General features: G+C 57.3%; 1 protein-coding gene across 2 annotated transcripts in view; it reads left to right on the plus strand.

The window, feature by feature from the left end:
- Nucleotides 1-19,329, plus strand: part of RPTOR (regulatory associated protein of MTOR complex 1) — a 307,922-nt gene that overhangs the window by 76,157 nt on the left and 212,436 nt on the right. For both annotated transcript variants that reach the window (XM_045984016.1, XM_045984017.1), the window contains exon 3: nucleotides 3,259-3,341. In XM_045984016.1, the coding sequence (XP_045839972.1) occupies nucleotides 3,259-3,341 (83 nt within the window). The remainder of the gene's footprint in view (nucleotides 1-3,258; nucleotides 3,342-19,329) is intronic.

Raw genomic sequence — 19,329 nt, forward strand, 5'->3', positions numbered from 1 at the left:
ACCAGCACAAAGGGAGAGGAGGGTGAACTTCTTGAGTTGCGCACGGATTGAAACAGATTTCCCACACTTCCTCCAGGTGAGTTAATTATAGCCCAGTTTTCATTCCGTTCCCCTCAGCAGCCGACGGGCTCTTCCGAAGCTTCTGACTTGGACGGGGCCCGGCGTCCGTGTCGGGAAGTGTCCTCATGACTTTGACGCTCTGGTGCTAAAGGCCCCTCCCAATTCTAAAATCCCGATACTTAGTTTTATAATTCTTTTTTAAAAAATCAAAGTAATATGTGCATACAGCTTTAAAATCACACAGTACTGGGGCGCCTGGGTGGCTCAGTGGGTTAAGCTGCTGCCTTCGGCTCAGGTCATGATCTCAGGGTCCTGGGATCGAGTCCCGCATCTGGCTCTCTGCTCAGCAGGGAGCCTGCTTCCCTCTCTCTCTCTCTGCCTGCCTATCTACTTGTGATCTCTCTCTGCCAAATAAATAAATAAAATCTTAAAAAAAAAAAATCACACAGTACTGAAAAGTATAGGGAGAGAAAACTGCGGCTTGTTCCTGCCTGTCCCAGAGGGGGTGCTCTGATCGGTTCCTTTCTCATCCCGGTGTGTAATTTTCCCCGTGGTTACACATTTGCCAGTTACTTTTATTTGCTAAATTTTTAAAAAAGATTTATTTATTTATTTGACAGACAGAGATCACAAGCAGAGAGGCAGAGAGGCAGGCAGAGAGAGGAGAGGCAGGCAGAGAGAGGAGAGGAAGCAGGCTCCCCACTGAGCAGAGAGCCCGATGTGGGGCTCAATCCCAGGACCCTGAGATCATGACTGGAGCCGAAGGCAGAGGCTTAACCCACGGAGCCCCCCAGGCACCCCATTTGCTGCATGTTTTGTGAACTCACGAGTTCATTGCTTCCGTATATCCCAGTAGACCTGTCAAGTGCCATCAGTAACTATCCCAGTGCTCCATAGCTGTTTGTTTCTAAAACAATACCGCCCTCGCTCCCGTCGTGTCGGCCGGGCTTTTTCTCTGGATCTGGTTCACGGATGTCTTGTGGTTTTTCTCTCTCTCTTTCCCTGGGCCCTTCACTGGCTTCTTTTGTGTTTTATTTCCCAAGAAGAGGAACATGGGCAGAGTTTGTGAGTGTTTGCGGGTCTGAAAAGGCCTGTGTTTTACCCTCCGACGTGAATATCGGGTTTTTGTTCTCATACAAGATGTGAAGGCACGTTCTCTTCGTCCAGCTTTCAGTCTTGCGGGGAAATCCCGACTCTCTCAGTCCTGATCTTTCATGAGCTGATTTTTCTCTAAGGACTTTTTTTGTCTTTGTTTTTAGCAGTTTGATTACGATGTGTCTGGATACAGATTTTCTTGGGTTAATCTTGTTTGTGCTTCCCTGACCTTGAATCTGTAGGTTGATGTCTCTTGCCAGATGTGGGCAGTGGCCAGGCATTCGATCTGCAACTGCTTTTGAGCTCTGCTGTACTTTTCTCATTGTGAGACTATGCTGACGCGAACGTTACTGTCCCTGGTCCCTTGAGGCTCTTCTCTTGGACGTCATTCCCTTTCTACAGAGTGGGGTGGACATTCTCACCACAAGTGGGCTTGGCCCGGGGCTGTCCGGGGAGTGGAGGGAGACGGGAGATTAGCTGAAACCCTCACGTGTGTGGGAGGCAGCATTTGAGAGGGTGACTTTGGGCAAGTTGGGGCAGAATTAGCACTGGCACGTGGGAAACAAGGACAGCGAGGACAGCTCAGGGAAGGTGTAGGCTCGGCACTCTGGGTCGGCACAGACACACAGGCTTATGGATGGATGTCAGCCTTTGGACGCACGTCTGTAGGATCGCGGGATGAAGGGGGCCGCCGAGTGGTGGGTCCTGGTTGCAGGGAGGAAGGGCGTCACGTCGCGGATGCGTCCTGGGCCCGACTGGCTGCTCTTTTCATGGCATGTCCTTTTGGCCTGGAGGAGCAGCTGATGGGCCTTGGGCATTTGGCCGCATTTTCTGGAAAATGAACAAAGCCAGTGGGCATTTTGGGGAAAACAACCGAAGTGTTTGTAGCTGGTGATGAGATTTGAGATCTTGGAGAACAAGATACAGAAGGTCCATGTAGTTAAGTGATCCGTGCTTTCCAGGTGACAGTGATACCACAGAATCATCCGCAGACGGAGGGTCTGTTCCACGTGCACGACAGGCCCGTGGATTTTAATGCCACGGAGTACGGGCTCATCGTTATGGTTTCAGACTCCCCGTTGCAGACAGCCTTAGAGAAGCTACCACGTGTCAGTTTCCTTGTAGCAGCAAAGATAGCAGGACGTCTCAAGAGGCGATTTCAAGCGGCCTTCCCACTCAGGTCTGTGTGAGGCGGGGTCTCCTCCTCCGCGTCGGCCAGAGCCACAGTTCGGGGCAGACGGACGCAGGCACAGATGTTTAAGACCGGGTGTTAAAGACATGGGCAAAAAAGGTAGCACAGTGCTATTCTCGTTAGTTTTTTGTAAAAGTCTGTTTTCATAATAAGTATTTATGTTCAAATGTCATGGGTTTGTTACTACTTTTATATGAATGAATGCAGTTTTTAAAATTTCTCGTCTTGAGTTTGAATAGAGCAAATACCAATAGAGACAACCACTTAAAAGTTGTTTGGGGTTCTTCGGCATTTTGAAGAGTGTAGGGATGTCTGGAGATCACGTAAGTTTGAGAAACGGCTGGTTAGAGTTCCTTGCCCTAGACGCCACTCCTGAAATGGGCGGATAAGCCACAATCACACAGGTGTGTTGACGAAGCGTTCTTGTGGGGAAACCAGCACAGACGGAAGGCACTTAGAACGCATCGCCTTGGTCGTTCTGTCTTCCTCCTGGCCCTCTGCACAAGGGAAGCACCATGCGGCCCTTCCTTGGCCCCTCCTCTGCACAGAGGCCCCCACCAGGCCCGAGGCCCACCCCGCACAGCCTGCCAGGAGCGCAGGAACAAAGCCGCAGGAGGGCAGGGCGACCCCGGGGCTGAGTGACGAGCGCAGGGAGGAGCGGAAACTTCACGAGGCCAGTGAGTCTGACCAAACAGCTTTCCTCTCGAAAGGTGAGCAGGTATGGCATTTTGTCCTGTTTGGGGACATAGCAGTTCTCTACGTCTGGTTAAACACAGAAAACCCCCAGGTGTGTCTTCTTCGGTCCAGGGTGACCCTGAAGTGAGTGACGGAAGAGGAAACCGTGAGCGACAGGCTCAGCCGTGGAGGAAACGAACGGGTAACGGACTTTCTGCTTTTTATTGCTTCTTCAGATCCTCTGTCGATGGGGCCTCAGAAAGCTCTGGAAACCATCGGTGCGAATTTGCAGAAGCAATACGAGAACTGGCAGCCACGGGTAAGTGCTCTTGGTTTGCTCTTTCTTCTTACAGGGAAGCTTCCATTCCTTGGTTTCAAACAGCCTTTGAATCCAAGCGAGAGGTTTTTACGGACCCTCGGCTTGCGTCTCTCGGTGGCTTGACACTCCTCATTGCGCCCTCCCTCCCCAGCTCCGTGGACGCACCCTGTCGTGCGTGAAGGTGGCCAGGCGCTGGCGGGGGCCCTGGGCGGGATCGTCTCTTGCTCTTGGGGCCCGTTTCTCCCTACAGTCTTCTGACACTGAAAAGCATTTCTCGTGTTACTCTTAGATCATGTTTTTTCTCAGGAAACATATTTTCAGTAACTTTCCTGCAACCTCAACTAGTTAGAGGTCTTTCTCCTGTCTTCGATTTTCAAACAGTTGAGAAAAAAGCACTCAGCATTGAAAAGATGACACCTATTATATGCTTGGTCTTTGATTCAAAAGGTAGGGGTCTTTTGGGGAGCCAGCCGCCAATTCCCATGCCTTTTGTTGCGTATATCTGACAGCTCTGTGGTTTTGTTTTTTTAAAGAACAGTGGCAGGTTGCCGATTAAGATCTTAAGTTTTCCTCAGAAACCCCCCAAGACCTGTGTCCTTTAGCCTTGCTCTTTAGCTGGTACAGTTAGTACAATGTACTAATTGCAGCAGCAGATTAGAAATTTGGGGTGCTTATGGAGGTGCTTTCTGTTCCGCTTTGTGTGGCGGGCTGGCTCTGGAGTCCTCTGCAGGGCATGACCACGCGGAACGTGGGTGGTGGTGGCCTTGCTCACGTGGCTCCCAGGAGCCTTTGTGGTCGTTGCCCTTCCTTTTTGAGCATCTGCCTCACGGAGGCAGGTGGCTTAGGGCCCGGTGCACCCTGCGTGCTTGGGCTTCCCCTGTGGGCTGTTCATCCAGGTGATCTGGAATTAGGGAGTCTTTGTACGTTATTTACATCCTACGAGAACAGCCAGAAGTGAATCTGTTGGCGCCTGTCACTGTGTCCGCGGTCATTTCTGTTGCTGCCCATAGTCGTGGGATGACTGAGTGGTGGCAGCCGTGTCCCCTGTGTCTTGGGGGCAGCAGGGTCTAACTTGTGGAGTTAATAACCGTAGACTGCCATTCTTCAGAAGGCAGGTTCTTCATGATGATTTCGATCTATGCCTAAGGGCTTTGCTTTTCCCTCTGTTAGATTTGTTACCTCTTGGGGGTTCTATAAAAACTCAGGAGCCTTGCTCGTGAGGGTATAATGCCTTTGGGGCTTGGAGGAGGAACGGAGAGATATTTCCGTGGTGTATCCCTTTAAAGACCGTTGAGATGCCTCCTGTTGTCAGTAGAAGCTCGCTTCTTTGAGGACTTTGAAGGCCCTCCAGGATCTCAGCGGCACTCTCCAGGGGCTTCCGGGTGCGCGTGTGGTTTGGACAGACTTCCGTCCGCGTGTGACAACACACACAGGTGACGTCTGTTGGAAGACTTGACGTCACTGGCATCTGGAAGGTGGAGAACCAGCAATATTGAAATGTAAAAGAACGCCTTTCTCACTTACCCACATCTCACCATCTCCTGGGTTCGACTTCAGGCTTTGGCTTTTTGCTGGGTTCGTTTATTTAAAGGAGAATGCAGCCAGATAAATTCGGATCTACTACGTTCTTCACAGATCAGGCTCTGCTATTTTAATTACGTCTTCCTTTTAAAGACATATCACATGAGGAGATGTGGTCTTTCAGAATACGGGGTCGATATTTCTAGATATTGCCTGTTTATTCCCGGGGGCGTGATTTACAGTTTCGGGGAGCGCTGGGAGTGGGTTTACTGCTAGCTTTACTATTAGCTCAGCTTGGTAGGCATCAGCTGGTTCGTGCTAGCTGGCAGTAAGTGGAATCTTCGAAAGTCGAATCCATTATTTTTCATCTAAATCTCTGTTTAAGAGTAGATCTCTCCATGGCGTCTGGAGGAGGCATTAGTGTAAGGCTGCATTTACATGTAGGCACGCAATCTCAGATCCAGAAATGACAGTAGACTCAGGATGGGGTTGAGAAGTCACCTTCTTACAGTGGGGGCGGGGGGTGGGGGTGGCCACGCGGGGCCGGTGGCAGCAGAGAGGGCACGGCCCTCCAGATGCATGTTGTTAGTCCGAGACATGTGCTTGAGGTCCGTGGGCTTTGAAGAGCGGATCCGCCAGGGGATGTTTTGAAGGAGAGACGCAGTTCGCAAGGCGGGTCAGGGAGTGTGTTTCTGGATTGTAGGGTGCACTGGTGCGGGGACCTCGTTGGGGCTGGTTTGCAGGCGGGGACCAGAGTGTGCCAGTTGCACCCGGGAAGGGGCCACTCACGTCAGCGGACTGGGCTCTTGAGCCTGCATTCAGGAAGCGGAACCATGGCAATGAGTACGTAGTATTTTCTGCATTCATTTTTAAGTGCGATAAAGACGTTTAAAATTTTGCTGCTTCCACCTTTAGTGGGATGCATATATTCGGAAACGAGCCTAAGGTCCGGGACGCGTCAGGAGGGCTGGCCAGGGCGGCTTGTGGGGCTGTGCCTTGTGCGCTGGGTGGTCCCGACACGTGGTCTGGGGTGAGCGGCTCCTCTGCTCTCTGGAAGCTCCTGTGGGTGACGGGAGAGGGAGGCCGGCCTCGCGTGGCCTCCCAGAGTTTGCACAAGACAGGAGACAGTAAGCAAACTCAGACGTTGGTGTGCACGGTGGCGTGTTCCTAACTGTAAATCAGGGTCCTTTGGAACATTGCAGAGCAAAACACACAGCACTTGACTGCGTTGACGGGGGCCCTCGAGTGCTCTGCGTATGGGAGGCCGAGGAACCACCTGCAGCAAAACAACGGGAGTGTTAGTCAATCTCGAGACCTTTGAGGTAGACACCCCCAGATCTGGTCTCCTCTTCCTCCGTGTCCTGTACTGTGAGGCTCAGAAGGGTGGCGCGGCTGGAAATACGGTCGTGTTCATTAGCGCTGGCGCCTCTGCGTGGCTGTCGGTGGGCCACGTGGGGCGGAGCTGCCCAGTGCCACTCAGGAGGGACAGAGAGCCGGCCATGGGGAACGTGCCTGCCTCGTGCCTCGGAGAGTCGTGCCCTTCCTCATGCGCTCTCCTCCTTTTCTCGCTCCAACCATGCGGGATTAAACGTTTTGGTAAAGGTGATTGGGGTCAAGAAGGAACTCAGAGAAGCCATAGCGATGAGGCTGCCAGACTGTCAGGCCCAGATTTCCTTTCCAGGCCGACTGAACCCTTGTCTAAATAATTTATCAGTTTGCCACCAGTGAAGTATTTCTTTCGATTAAATTTAAGGCTCGGCCTTCCTACCTCGTAGGAACATAAATCTGTGTTCTGCAGGAGATGGAAGGAGGGGTGCCGGCTGGAAGGGGGACAGGCCTCATGCCTGTCCCGGGAAGTCCCATCGGCCGTGTGACTGGGCGGCAGTGGGAATCACGGCGCGGGCCTCCCCAGATGAGAACGCATGCCTCTGAGGCTTTCTCTAGCAAGTCGGGCTTCTGGAGGTTTCGTGTGGGGCATGATGGGCCTGAGCTGATGGGGGGCCACAGTCAAGGGTCTGGTCCTGCTGCCCTGTCCCCGCAGCGCTGCCGACCCGGGAGCCGAGGGAGGTGGGAATGTGTTCCGCTCGCTGAGCAGGCGGAGGAGCTCGCTGAGCCTCCCACTGTCGGCGGCGTCTGAAGTGACCCCCGGCCCCTGACTGAGCGCCTTCCGTCCCAGTCACGTCGCAGCGCTCGTGTCTACGCACCGGGACGGAACGTGCCCTTTGGAGCCTCCCTGGAACGTGCCTCGCTTGTCCTCGGAGCGTCTCCTCTGGGAGGCAGGTTCGTGGGTGTGGCGGGGCCCGCAGGGGCGGGCGTGCTGGGCAGTTCTGAGGCCCCCGTGGGGAGCCTGTGTTCCGTCCCGGCCTCAGCTCCCGTGCTCCCCTGGCCGCTCACGGCCACTGTGCGGCTGGGGAAGGGAGGTCCTTGTGCCCCTTAGACAGACACGTGTTACGCGCTCCCCACCCCGCGGGGTGCACGGGACAGTCTGTGCGGGACAGCAGGGCCCCACCACCTGGTCATCAGCCCGGGGAGATTGTGGTCGCATTTCATCTGAGTGACAAAGAAAGGCCTTTCCTTCGGTTTTGATCGCAGAGCTGCGTGTGTGCCTCGGAGAGCCAGCCTGAGCCGACAGCGCTGCCTGGACCGTTGGGTGTGCGGGGGCGTCGGGGGGTGAGGCCCTGGACAGACTCGTGCACGCGGGGGCGTTCACAGGCGCGTTGGGCAGGCTGCAGGCACAGGCGTTGCTGGCCGACCCCAGCACTTTGGTTTGGGCGGGGTCAGGGGTAGGCGCTGTCCTTGCCCCTTCCCTGGGGTGGGGCTGACGGCGGGACCCCGGTCTCCGGGAGAGAGCGTCCTGCGGCCCCTCGTGCGAGCTGCCGGCCGTTTGTACTGGGAGGTGCTGGGGAAGGGCCCCGTCCAGCCAGGTTGCCGGTCGGGCTTTGTAACCCGCCACGCGGCTGGGTGACTCGTTGCCCGGCCTGCGGTGTCCTTCCTGGGGCTGGTCACGGCGCTTGGGACCTGTTTCGGGGTGGGAGCACTTGCAGAGCCGCGTAGGTGAGGGCCACTGTCCCACCGGACTCCCTTCAGAGTACTGGAGGGAACACTGCACGGGACGGGCGAAGACTCGTGGGTGGGCGGGTTCCAGCTGGCTCCGGGGGTTTCAGAGCTGCGGTGGGTTATCGGGGGGAGGAGCCAGCTCTGCCAGGAGACTCGGTCCCCCCCACCTGAGGAGGTGCTGTGGGTGGATGCGTGAAGCAGGCCAGCGTGGGCTGTTAGTCGTAGTGGCTCCTGTTGGGACGGTCACGCTGTGGCCTCAGGCCCAAACTGACGTTGCGGTGCGGCCAGTGAGAACGGCCCTGAAGGGGGAGCTGTGGTCCCTGACCCACACTGCCGTCCCTCCCTGCCGTCTCCCTCCTTTCCTCCCCAGCCTGGCTTCCTTTGCCGCAGGTCCTCACGCGGGCCTTTATGCACTTGCTTGTGTTTCCGAGACGTGTTGCGAACGAGGACGCACGACCACGGCGGGCGCTGGGGGGCGGCTCGGGTCTGGCGTGAAGCACTTCGCACCAGGGCCCGCTAAGTCTGCGTGACGGTGTCGGCAAAGCCTTCTGGTCCTCTTGGGGTCCACCATTGGGCTTTGGCCGTGACTTCGTGCTTCCCCCGGAGCATGGAGCTCCGTGCCTGTGACGGACACCTCAGTTACGTCTTTGCTGCGTCCTCAAGTGCGTCCCCGCGCTCCAGCTCCAGCCCCTTCTCTCTCACTGCCTGCCCGACAGCTTCTCCACGCACCACGTTGGGGGGAATCCCGATCTGTGCTCCTGTGCGGCCCTGTCCCCTGAACCCCCGTTTCTGCCCAGCTCCTGCTGCTAACCCCGCTTGCCAGCGCATTCCAGCAGCGCTCAGAGGCGGCAGCCCTTGGCCATCGTGCGGCAGCTTCGAGCACCACCGATGAACCGCAGACAGCACACAAGCCCGTTGAGGGCGGCGGAGGAGGTGTTGTAGCTGGTCTGGAGGCGCATGGCTTACAGGGCTAGACCGGCCGTCTGCCACGGTCAGGGCTAGACCCCGGCCGTCTGCCACGGTCAGGGCTAGACCCCGGCCGTCTGCCACGGTCTGAGGGTCGCCCCTCTTTGGGCCGCTGCAGTGTGGTCCCCGTGGTGACTCTGGCCTCTGCAGTCACGGGGCAGCCGGCATGGACATGTGATGGTGCTTCTTGGATCTGGGCCCCCACGGCTGTGAGTGGTGCAGCGCCACACGGATGTGAAGCCAGGGCCGCTGTCGGGACGTGGATTAGTCAGGCGTCCCCGTGCGCCCCTCATGTCCCTGCGACAGAGGTCACTGGCAGCCCCTTGCTCCTTGCCTACTGTGGGCACGGGCGCCTTCCGGGCAGGGAGGGCTGACCGGGATGGGCACGTCCTTGCTGCCATCGTGGGGGGGGGGGGCAGGCGGGGGCGGGTGTCATGGGATCGTGGGAGGAACACGCACTTGTTGACTTGTGTCGCTTCCTAGAAATGGAAGTGGAGCGCTTAGCGTGGAACCGAGGGTTTGTAAACGAGAAAGGAGGCTTAGCGGGGAGAACAGGACAAGGCGCCCTGTGGCTCCTGAGGGGCCCGGTCCTACCCAACCCAGCACCCCTGCTCTGGGCCCTCCTCCTGCTCACCTCTGCACACAGACTCGCTGGCAGTATCGTGTTTTTACAGAGAAATCGGGCTTAACTCTGTCCTGAACAAGCCTGTCAAGGCTCCGGTCTGTCGTCTCACCATCTCTTTTACGAGAGAGCCATCTCCGGGTGTGACAACTTGTGAACGAGGACGGGGCGCTGCCTCTCTGCGCTCTAACCCTGCCGCTCAGACGGCTGACGGCGCCGCTTTCCTGTGCCGCGCCGGCTTCCTGAGTTACCCGGGAGCCCCCGGCACCGAGCGATGCGGGCCCCGCTCCGGAGGGCGTGCTGGGGGCGGGGAGGTGAGGACGTTGAGGAAGTGTCGGCTCCGGGAGGGGAGACGCTACGGAGCCTGCGGCGGTGGGGTGCAGAGTCTGGGGGCGGCCGCGACGAGCCCACCGTATGCTCGCCATATGTGCCTGGGAGGGTTGTCAGATCCGGCTCCAGCCAGATGAGAGCGTCTGATCCGGGGGGTAGTCGCAGACTGGAGGGGAGTGGCCACTTCTGCTCGCTTGACTTCGTTCCATCGGGAAACCAGATGGCGCCACGGTGGTCGTGAATCGGCGTTCACGAGGGCTGCTGGGTACCCGTCTCTTAAATGTCACGGAGTTGCTGGCTGGTGTGCTGCGGCAGGGAGCTTTGAGACGGGACGGAGCTCGCAGCGCGCAGGATGGAGCCGTCGCACACGGTGTGGCCGCCCGCCCGCTCAGCGTCAGGTTCGCTGCTCCCGCGCTGTGGCCCCTCCGGCGGCGGGACAACTTCCCTGGACGGACACAGCACATTTTGACGGACACTTGCGCTGTTGCTGCCCCTCGGCTCTTGCGAGTGAGCGTCTGCGGGACGCGTGCTTTCAGCTCTTCCTGGCGTCTCCCGGGGTCGTGGGTGACTCCGCGTGGACCTTTCTGGGGCACTGCCGTAGCGGCCGCACCATTTTCCGTTCGGGCGGTGGGCGAGAGCTGTTTCTCCTGGTCCTCACCAACACTTGTCATTTCTGTGTGTTTTGTTTTAAAACTGTTACTGGGAAACTTGGGTGGCTGTGTTGGTTGCGTGTCTGCTTTCATCTTGGGTCACGATCCCGGGGTCCTGGGATCGAGTCCCGCATCGTGCTCCCCGCTGGAGCCTGCTTCTCCCTCTCCCACTGCACCTCCCTCATGCTCTCTCTCTCTCACCCACTCACATACTCCCTCTCTTAAATAAATAAAATCTTTTAAAAAACAACACTAGTACTACAGTGGCCGTCCTGGTGGGTGTGAAGAGGCGTCTCTTTCTGGTTTGGACCTGCATTTCCCTAGTAACTAGGATGGTGAGCACCTTTCACGTGCTTATCGGCCGTTTACTTGCACAGCTTCTTTGGCAACATTCCGTTCTCCAATTGGGTTACTTGTCTTCTGTTGAGTTGTGAGAGGTCACACGGAGATTTTTAAACTGACTGAGCCGAGTTTTTGTTGGGAGAACTAACGTCCTCTTCAGGTAACGTGCGTGTTTTGTGCCGACAGCCTCATCGCAGCGTTCTGAGGCCTAAAATAGTCTCTGGCCTGTTCAATTTGTCCCACTTAGAAGACGTTTAATTGAGAGGTTCTAGGACTACGAGAGCACACGGCCTGTAATTAGCTATTTTAGCATGTGTTCTGCATGGTTCGCCAGGCGTCTGGGCTCAAAAAGCGGTGGTCGCTCAGCTGGGTTGCATGGTATGGAGACACTCCTGTCAAGGTCAGTGGGGTGGAGTGGTGGGTGGTGACCTCTGTGGGCTGGGGGCCAGCAGCCGTCAGGGCACTTCCGAGCTAGTGGCTGGTCACGACGTGCTGTGCCCCTCGGTCTCTCGTCTCCTTCCGCTTTACTAATCCTGCGGACATCCCTGGATCGCTCGGTCCCCCGTGACTGGATTTTCTTCTCTGACGTATTTGTCTATTGGACACGTTTGCTGATTGCCTGCTTGCGGGAGGCCCCGCCTGGGTGCAGGGTCCCAGCACGACCCCGACGCTGCCCCGCCCCACGGGGCTCGCACTCTGGTGGTTGTCCCCCTGCGTCCTGTCGCGGGCATGGTTTGTGAGACGTGAGCCCCTGGTTCTAACCTCACCTTGTGACCGCTCCCCTCGACGGCTTCCGCCTCCGCGCTCTGCCAGCTGCTTGTTTCGGATCTTCAAGACTCATTTTCCCCCAGGACAGTGTTCACCGTTCTCTAGGGGCCAGGCTGTGGGCTGGAAAGGCACGTACTACCCCCGGGGAGAGACCAGAGGACATGCAGAGGAGAGAGTAAGGCCCCCAGACCCCGTGCCTTGAGCACCCCGGGCTCCCTCGGCCTGTGGTCCATTCTGCCGCTGACCCCACATAGGCCGTGTGGCTGCCCCCCAACTCCATCTCACTGCAATGAAGGGAGCCCCCAGAAAGCTGGGGGGTGCCTGGGGGCCACTGACTCCTGCACGAGGGGCATACCCTGAGTTTGACGCAGGCAGGACAACCCCTTCCGAGGCCGTGAGCCCGGTGCAGGCCGCGAGGGCCCTTTATGTCCCCGTAAGGAGGTGTGCTGGCCTGCGGCGGATTCTAACCTGCCTTTCCCAGCGGTTCCCAGCAAAGAGAGACTGATGCGTGCAGCGTACCTCGTGTTTGTTTAGGTATTTTGCATGGTCCTGCGTTCACGGGCGGGTCTGTGGATGGATCCCACAGAGAGACTGGAGGTTCCCACCCTGTATGCGGCTGTGACCCGGGGCCCGACGACAGAGGGCTGATTTGGCATGGGACTGGGAGGATCATACAGGGCTCCTGTTGGGGACAGGGGGGTGTCTCTCGTGTAAGAGCTGCAGGTAGGGCAGGTTCCTTGATGGATTTTTAGTTCTAACTTTTGTTTTTATAAAGAGAGTTTTAGCCAAATTTGAGTAAAATCCAGGGAGAGAACCCAGACGGTTGAGAAGTACCTCAGGCTTTGAGGAAATTGAAAGAGTCATGAAGGACGCTTCGTGAAACTTTGAGAATAAATGGGGGAACAGGTGGTGGGTAATAGGGAGGGCACGTATTGCATGGAGCACTGGGTGTTGTGCAAAAACAATGAATACTGTTACGCTGAAAGAAATAAATAAATTAAATTAAAAAAAAAAAAGAGAATAAATGGGGAAACCTGAACTGGGTGCAGAATTTTCTAGGAGAGTTAAATGACCATGACTGACTTCAGAAAAGATAGAAAATCTGTAAACGTGGGAGAAACTGAGAATGTTACCGAAGGGTCTGCCCTGAGTCCTCTCGGGCACAGGTGCGGACCCCTCGGGGGACTGGACGCACAGCTTATGCTGGGGGCGCTAGCTGTGGCCTCCAGTCAGAGGGGACAGTGGTTTTGTTGTGATTTGGATGTCTTCATCCGAGTGTCAGTCGTCACGATCAGTGCATGACCGGGGCTAAGTGAACACCGACTCACTGACAGAGAGGGCTGCAGGTAGTGGACGAGATCATGAGTTCTGCTGCCCTCTGCTCAGGATGGTGATGGTCTGGATGGTGGGGTCTGCACGGGATGCCCCACTGTCCTGGCGCCGTGTCTCTCGCAGGAGCACAGGGAACTTGGGAGCAGAGCAGTCTGGGGCAGTCAAATATGGCCCAGGGTTTTCTAGGCCTTGATAACCGTAAAGAAGTCCCTTTGTTTACAAGCACTGTCCTTCAGCATTCGCCTGGCAGCTGGGGGACCTGTGTTCACTCCACCGAATACTTGTGACCTTGGCTGAGTCTCCAGAATTTATTTCAGCTTTGACACGCTCTGTTTCTGAAAGGGTTAATCCTCATCCGCTTCACCTGGCAGGAAAGTCTGTGTTATCAAGGACAGCCAGATTACCTTCTTGAAGGTGAGCATTTTGGACAACGTTGGGCCTCATGTCCCCAAAATACAGGCTTCAGGAGATGGGCTCATTCAGGGTCTCTCCATGTTTTCGTGCTTGTGAAAATCAGAAGCACCTTCTTTTCACAGCTCCGCTGCGCCTCGTTTTAATACGACTGTGTTTCTGTTTGCTCAGCTGATGGGAGTTCTTCACTGTTGACGTTGAGGGGGACAAGGAGCAGGGGACTGGGGCTTGTGGGACTCTGCAGACCCTGGATGGTTGTACAGGGGCTTCAGCCAGTGGCTCACTCGGGACGGGGGCTCCAAGGAAGAGCAGGTCTCAGCTTTGCTGAGTGGATGTCGGCTCCCAGCAGGGAAGGCTGTCTGGGAGGGGAGGGCCATTTTCCGGGTCTTGGGGCTGCATCTTTTAGCCCTTGGCTCATGTCTGTCTGTTGCATCTGGCTTTGATCACCAGATGACCTGCTGATTTGCCTTCGAGTCCCCAGAGCACTCAGCAGGGGCTCGGACGAATGCACAGGGGATGGGAAGGCTCTTTATTTCCCGGGTGGCCTGAGCCGCTCTGCTCGGCTCATCTGGGGTGCAGCCGGGACTGCAGATGGCAAAGGAGGCCCTGCGCTCGGGTGGGGGTGGGCTCTGGAGGCCGACCCATCCACCTACGGGCCGCAGGGGTCCTTGTCCTTCCGTGGGAGTATGTCCGTTTCCTTTCGTGCGACGGTGGGCACACCTGGGTGTGCGTCTGGCCTCCTCTTTTTTACTTTGGTCTCATCTGCTCTTTATTGCCTTCTCCCTTGACTTCCTTTGCATTACTCAGGCTTCAGAACATTGCTCCCTTCCCCTTCTCTTCGGGACGCACCAAGGAACACACGCTGGGTGTGGGTGTCGGGAGCCCCCAGAGCAGCTGTGTGCCCATCCGCGCCGTCCTTCTGCCAGGGCCACAGGGCGGGGCCCCAGCTCTCTCTGCGTCTCCCGGCCCCAACCCATGCGGCTGCCTGCGAGGTGGGTCCCGTGTGACTTGTGCCACGAGGAGTACTGCCGTTGTTCGGGGCGGCCGGTGTGCGCAGGTGGAGCCATTTACCCCTGCTTCGGGCACTGTTTCCGCTTCCTGCATCTCTGTCTTTTCCGGGGTCATTGTCCTTCAACCTGGAATGTTTAAAATATTTTGTTGTGAATCTGCTGACAACACGTGCATTTAGTTTTTGTTTATCCGAAAATGTTTTTTGGGGGGGGGTTGGTGGGAAGGGGCCTCGGGAGAGGGAGAGCTACAATCCCAAGCAGACACCCCGCGGAGCCTGGAGCCCAGTGCGGGGCTCAGTCCCCCGACCTTGAGATGGTGACCGGAGCAGAAATCAAGAGTCGGACGGCCGACTGACGGAGCCGTGCGGGTGCCCTGGAAATGTTGTTACTTTACCTCTGTCCCACTCTGAAGGGCAGCTTTGCTGGGTGCCGACTCCATAGCGATCTCCTTCCCGCTCAGAGGAGTTGAAGTCGCTCCTGCCTCTCCAGGCTCCCATGTTCTGCTCAACAGCTGGCCGAGCGTCTCACCCCTCTGGCTGCTCGCGGCCTTTCTCACCGAGTACCGGGAGCTCGTAGGTGTGGCTCCGGGTGCTCGTTGTGGGGGGGCTCCTTAGGTGTGGCTCTGGGTGCTCATTGTGGGGGGCTCCTTAGGTGTGGCTCTGGGTGCTCGTTGTGGGGGGCTCCTTCGCGGTGGGCCGCGGGCCGCCGTCAGTACCCTGCAGACTGGCCTGCGTGCCGCCTCCGCCCCGGGAGCTCTGCTGGGTGCGTCCGACCCTTCGTCCCGTCCCCAGCGCATCTTTCTCTCTGTTCAGTGTTTTTCTTCCGCGCTTTTGTCCGGGCGTCTTCTCCTGACCACGTTACAGTCCCAGACGCTCTTCTGTTCTGGCGTCCGGTGTCCTGTTCAGCCAACCGCCAGCTTTTGTGTGTTCCGTTGTATTTCTCTAGTCCATGATCTCCATTCGGCTCTCCGTGAATTCCTGATCTCTGGGGAAACCTCGCACTTGTTACTCGCTGTCTTGAACACATCGGCCATCCGTGCTCAGACGCCCTTTCTTTTCATGGGAACGTCTCCGGGATCGGGAGGCGTGTTTCCTACAGTGCCGACTTTGGCCTGCGTGCGCCGAGTGTCAGTGCTGGCGTGGCTGGACGTGGTCTGTGTTTCAGCCAGCGAGCAGAGGGGGCTCAGTCCTACTGGGGAAGGCCTGCGGATAGGGGTCTGGACCTGGCAGAAGCCCCAGAGACCACCACGGAGATGGTGCGCCACCCACACTCCTGGCCCACGGTGAGGCTGAGCGAAAATGTGGACTTGACTCAGAGCGGACCGCCAGGCGCGTGCGAGAGGTGTGTGGGGCCCCTGAGCCAGAGTGTGCGGCGCGAGCATCTTGTCTGGCTAAGCTGACTGTAGCTCTGGTCCCAGGTTTCAGGTAATAATTCTGGCTGGTGACAAAGCACCGTGTCAGAGCTAAATGGTCGGTGTTTCGTTTCATCTCCTCAGTGACACATGCAGCAATGACACGTCGTACGATGTTTGGCATCTTGAATTTATGAAAACAAAACAAAACACCATCTATTTTATACAGATCGTAGCCATACGTTTTGAGGAGCGGAGCTGGTGACGGAGTAGGGCTCCGTGGAGTTTGAGAATGCAGAGAAGCCCGCTCCACCCTGGGGGCTCTTCCCCTCCCCGTCTTCCTGTTGGCTTTGTATTCTGCTCTCCCTCAGCAAAGGATGTGCAGGGATCCTGCATGTGTGGCTATGGAGGTGGTGACCGACCCATAGTCACCACCTTCCTGGTAGGTGACAGGAGATCCGAGTTAGTGTCCTCTCGCCCAGAAATCCTGGATGCAGCCAGCCCCTCAAGCAGCGCTCCCCAGACCATCTCTGATGCCCCCCTCTCTTCCACGGGCAGGGGTGGAGGGGACAGAGGGGAGGCTCGAGGCCAGTCGTGGTTGGGTGTGGCCGACCCGGTGTAGGTTAAGTGTCGGGGTGATGGGAATTGAGTTGTCAGAGTCAGTATTGATCCCGGGGCCTTCGGCGAAACAGACGGGGAGGGACAGACAGACACGAGGGAGGATAGGGCGCGCACGCAAGGTTGCATCTCGGGCGTGGGGTTGGACCTGAGTGGAGCCCCAGACTGGCCTGCTCCTGGCCCAGTGCTCCGACGCCGCTCTTCACACTCCGCGCTGGGGCTCTGCTGGGGCTGATGCTGAGTTGCTCCACCAGCCTGGGGAGAGCCGGCTCTTTGCAGCCACAGCCATGGCGCGCTTTCCCGTTGCAGCGGGGCTCGGGAGACCTGACGCATCCCTTAAGGTTCTGACGGGTTTCCAGTTTCCGTCGCTGTTGGGAAAGAGGACTTTCCCCAAGCGTCTCTCATGCGTTTGTCGAATGGTACGTGAGAATGCCGTTTCCTGCCGCGCGCCCCCTGTCACGCTGCCACCAGGCCCTGTGCTCTATGGCCCTGACGCGGGCTGTGACGGTGCTGTGGCGGCCTCGGGGTGCCGGGCCCAGCGCTCTGCGTCCCCGGAGACTCCGCGCCCACACGGCTGGGCTGCCGGGATCCAGTCAGAACCCCTGAGTCGCGGGTGTTCGGGAAGGTCCGCGCTGGTTCTGGTTTTGTAGATCTCACGTCTCTTCGGGTCTCTGGAATTTAGAACATCCCTTTCCCGCGTGCCATCCTGCAGACGCCTCTTGCAGCGGTCAGCGGACACCACGTGGAGAAGGGAGCGTGCTGTCAGCTCTGAAGGCAGTGTCTGGGTGAGCCCTGAGAGCCGCCTGCGCCCCTGGGGCCAGAGGTCACCAGTCCCCGGGAAGGACAGACTCCCCGCCCAGGCGGCCACCAGCGGCAGGCCTGGTCCTGACGTTTGTGCAGAGGGTCACGGGCTGGGACACCTGCTCCCACGTGACACGGTTTCTGGGACACGGCCGTCTCGCTGCGTGTGTCAGTTGCTCGTCCCCGTCTGCGACCAGGAGCAGGTCGCGATGTGGCCGCACCACGATTTCTGGGTTCCTTCGCCTGCGGGGTTGCGTCTGGCTGATTCCAGCAGTCGGCTGTTATGAAGAAGGGTGCTGTGGATGTCGGTGTGAAAATCCTCGTGTGGGCGTGTGTGTTCCTTTCTCTCGAGGACCCAGGAAGGGGACTGCAGGTCGTGGGGCGGCTGTCTGTTTTCTGTTGCGTTTTGCAAGCAGCTCTAACTTGGAAGGAGACAAAAGTCCTGTTTGTCTCTGCAGAGCCGGCGGTCTGCAGAGAAGTCTCGTTCACAGTTGTCTCCACGGGCCCTGGAGACGCACAGGCACATAGGCAGGAGCCGGGGGGCGGCCGGCTGTCTTTGCAGGAACCCTTAGGCTGGGCACTGGACGTCCTTTTCCTCTCCAGTGGTACCCACTCCCCCGCAGTGGGGAGGAGGAGGCCATGTGGGCTTATAAATATGGCACGGTTTAGGAAATAACAGTAATTGCTTTGACCCACTGCTGGGCTGGAAAAGAGAAGGTGACCCCTTCGGAGGCCCCCTGCAGGGGGGACTCTGTGGACTGGGCTGTGGGCCTTCCCTTAGCGTTCTCCAGGCTGGACTACAGCACGGCACGGCCAGCAGACCCCGAGCACACCACGGTCCGCCAGCCCTCCCTGCCGCCGGTGCTCCTGCACGCAGCGCTGTTCCCGAGCTTTGTCCTGGCTGCTTGGGTTCTCAGGACCCCTCTGCTCCTTACAGGTTTTTGCCTCCACAAACAACCCTTCCAAGAGAACTGGCCCTCCCCTCCCTTCCCTCCCTTCCTTTCCACTCCTGTTCTCTCCCCTCCCCTCCCCTTCCTTCCCCTTCTTTTCTCTTTTGCCCTCCCTTCTCTCCTCCCCTGCTCTCCTTCCCTCCCTTCCTTCTCCTCCCCTCTACTCTCTTCTTCTGCCCTTTCCTCTCCCCTCCCTTCTTTTCCCTCCCTCCCTCCCCCCTCCCCTTCCTCCCTTCCTCTCCCTTCCTTCCCCTTACGCTTCCTTTTCCTCCTCTCCCTTCCTCTTCTCTTAGCCTGTCCTTCCCTCCTCCCTTCCCTTTACCGTCCCCTTCCTTCCCCGGCCTCTCTTCTTCTGCCCTCCCTTCTCCCCTCCCGTCCCCTCTCCTCCCTTCCCTCTCCTCTTCTCCCCTACCCTGTCCTTCTCTTCTTCCCTTTCCCCAGCCCTCTGCCCCATCTCTCCCTGCTCCCCTCCCCGCTGGTCTCCTAAGGAGCACTTCGTGGCACTCAGAGTCCTTGGCCGCAGCTGCCAGGGAGGCGTTGGTCAGTGAAGAGATGAGACCGTGAGGAAGGAAAGGGGCTCACGTCCCAGGAGTCGCGCCTCTTCTGTGCCGCGCGGTTAGAAGAGGAACATGTATAATCACGTGGGCTGTTAACGGCAAAGTGCCCCAGATAAATTTATAGTGTTCATTTGCGTCAGAAAGACTGGAAATTTTCTTACAGGGAGAAGTGTGGTTTTATAAGTTTTATGTCCAGAATATTGATACAGTTTTAATCTGCATTATTCCTCAAAAGGAATCAGAAAAGTTTTGTCTTTTTTTCGGTGTTACGGAAACCCTCTAGATTTTGTCTCTTTCTTTTTTTTATTTCTTTGTAGTATTCCTCTTTTCTTCCCTCATTTTTCTCTGCCAATTAAAGTCCTTGAAAGGAAATCTCTGAGGTACCATTGCCGTTGCTGAGCAGGGGTGCTCGGACTGGGGCCTGCATTTCCCTGGGATTCCTCCTCGTGGTCCTAATTAGCCCAGCCCGGCTGCTCCGCGTCAAAGACTTCCCGTTCTCGGAGCAGCCGTGAGACGCGCAAGCTAATTGGAGACACTGCCTAGTTACTGGGCTGCGTCCCGACCACGGTCCTGAGAAATTTCCCCTTAAAAGTGATGTATCAGGGTGCCTGGGTGGCTCAGTGGGTTAAAGCCTCTGCCTTCGGCTCAGGTCATGATCTCAGGGTCCTGGGATCGAGCCCCGCATCAGGCTCTCTGCTCAGC

This window comes from Meles meles, chromosome 18 (assembly GCF_922984935.1).
Source record: "Meles meles chromosome 18, mMelMel3.1 paternal haplotype, whole genome shotgun sequence".
Classification (NCBI taxonomy): Eukaryota; Metazoa; Chordata; class Mammalia; order Carnivora; family Mustelidae; genus Meles; species Meles meles.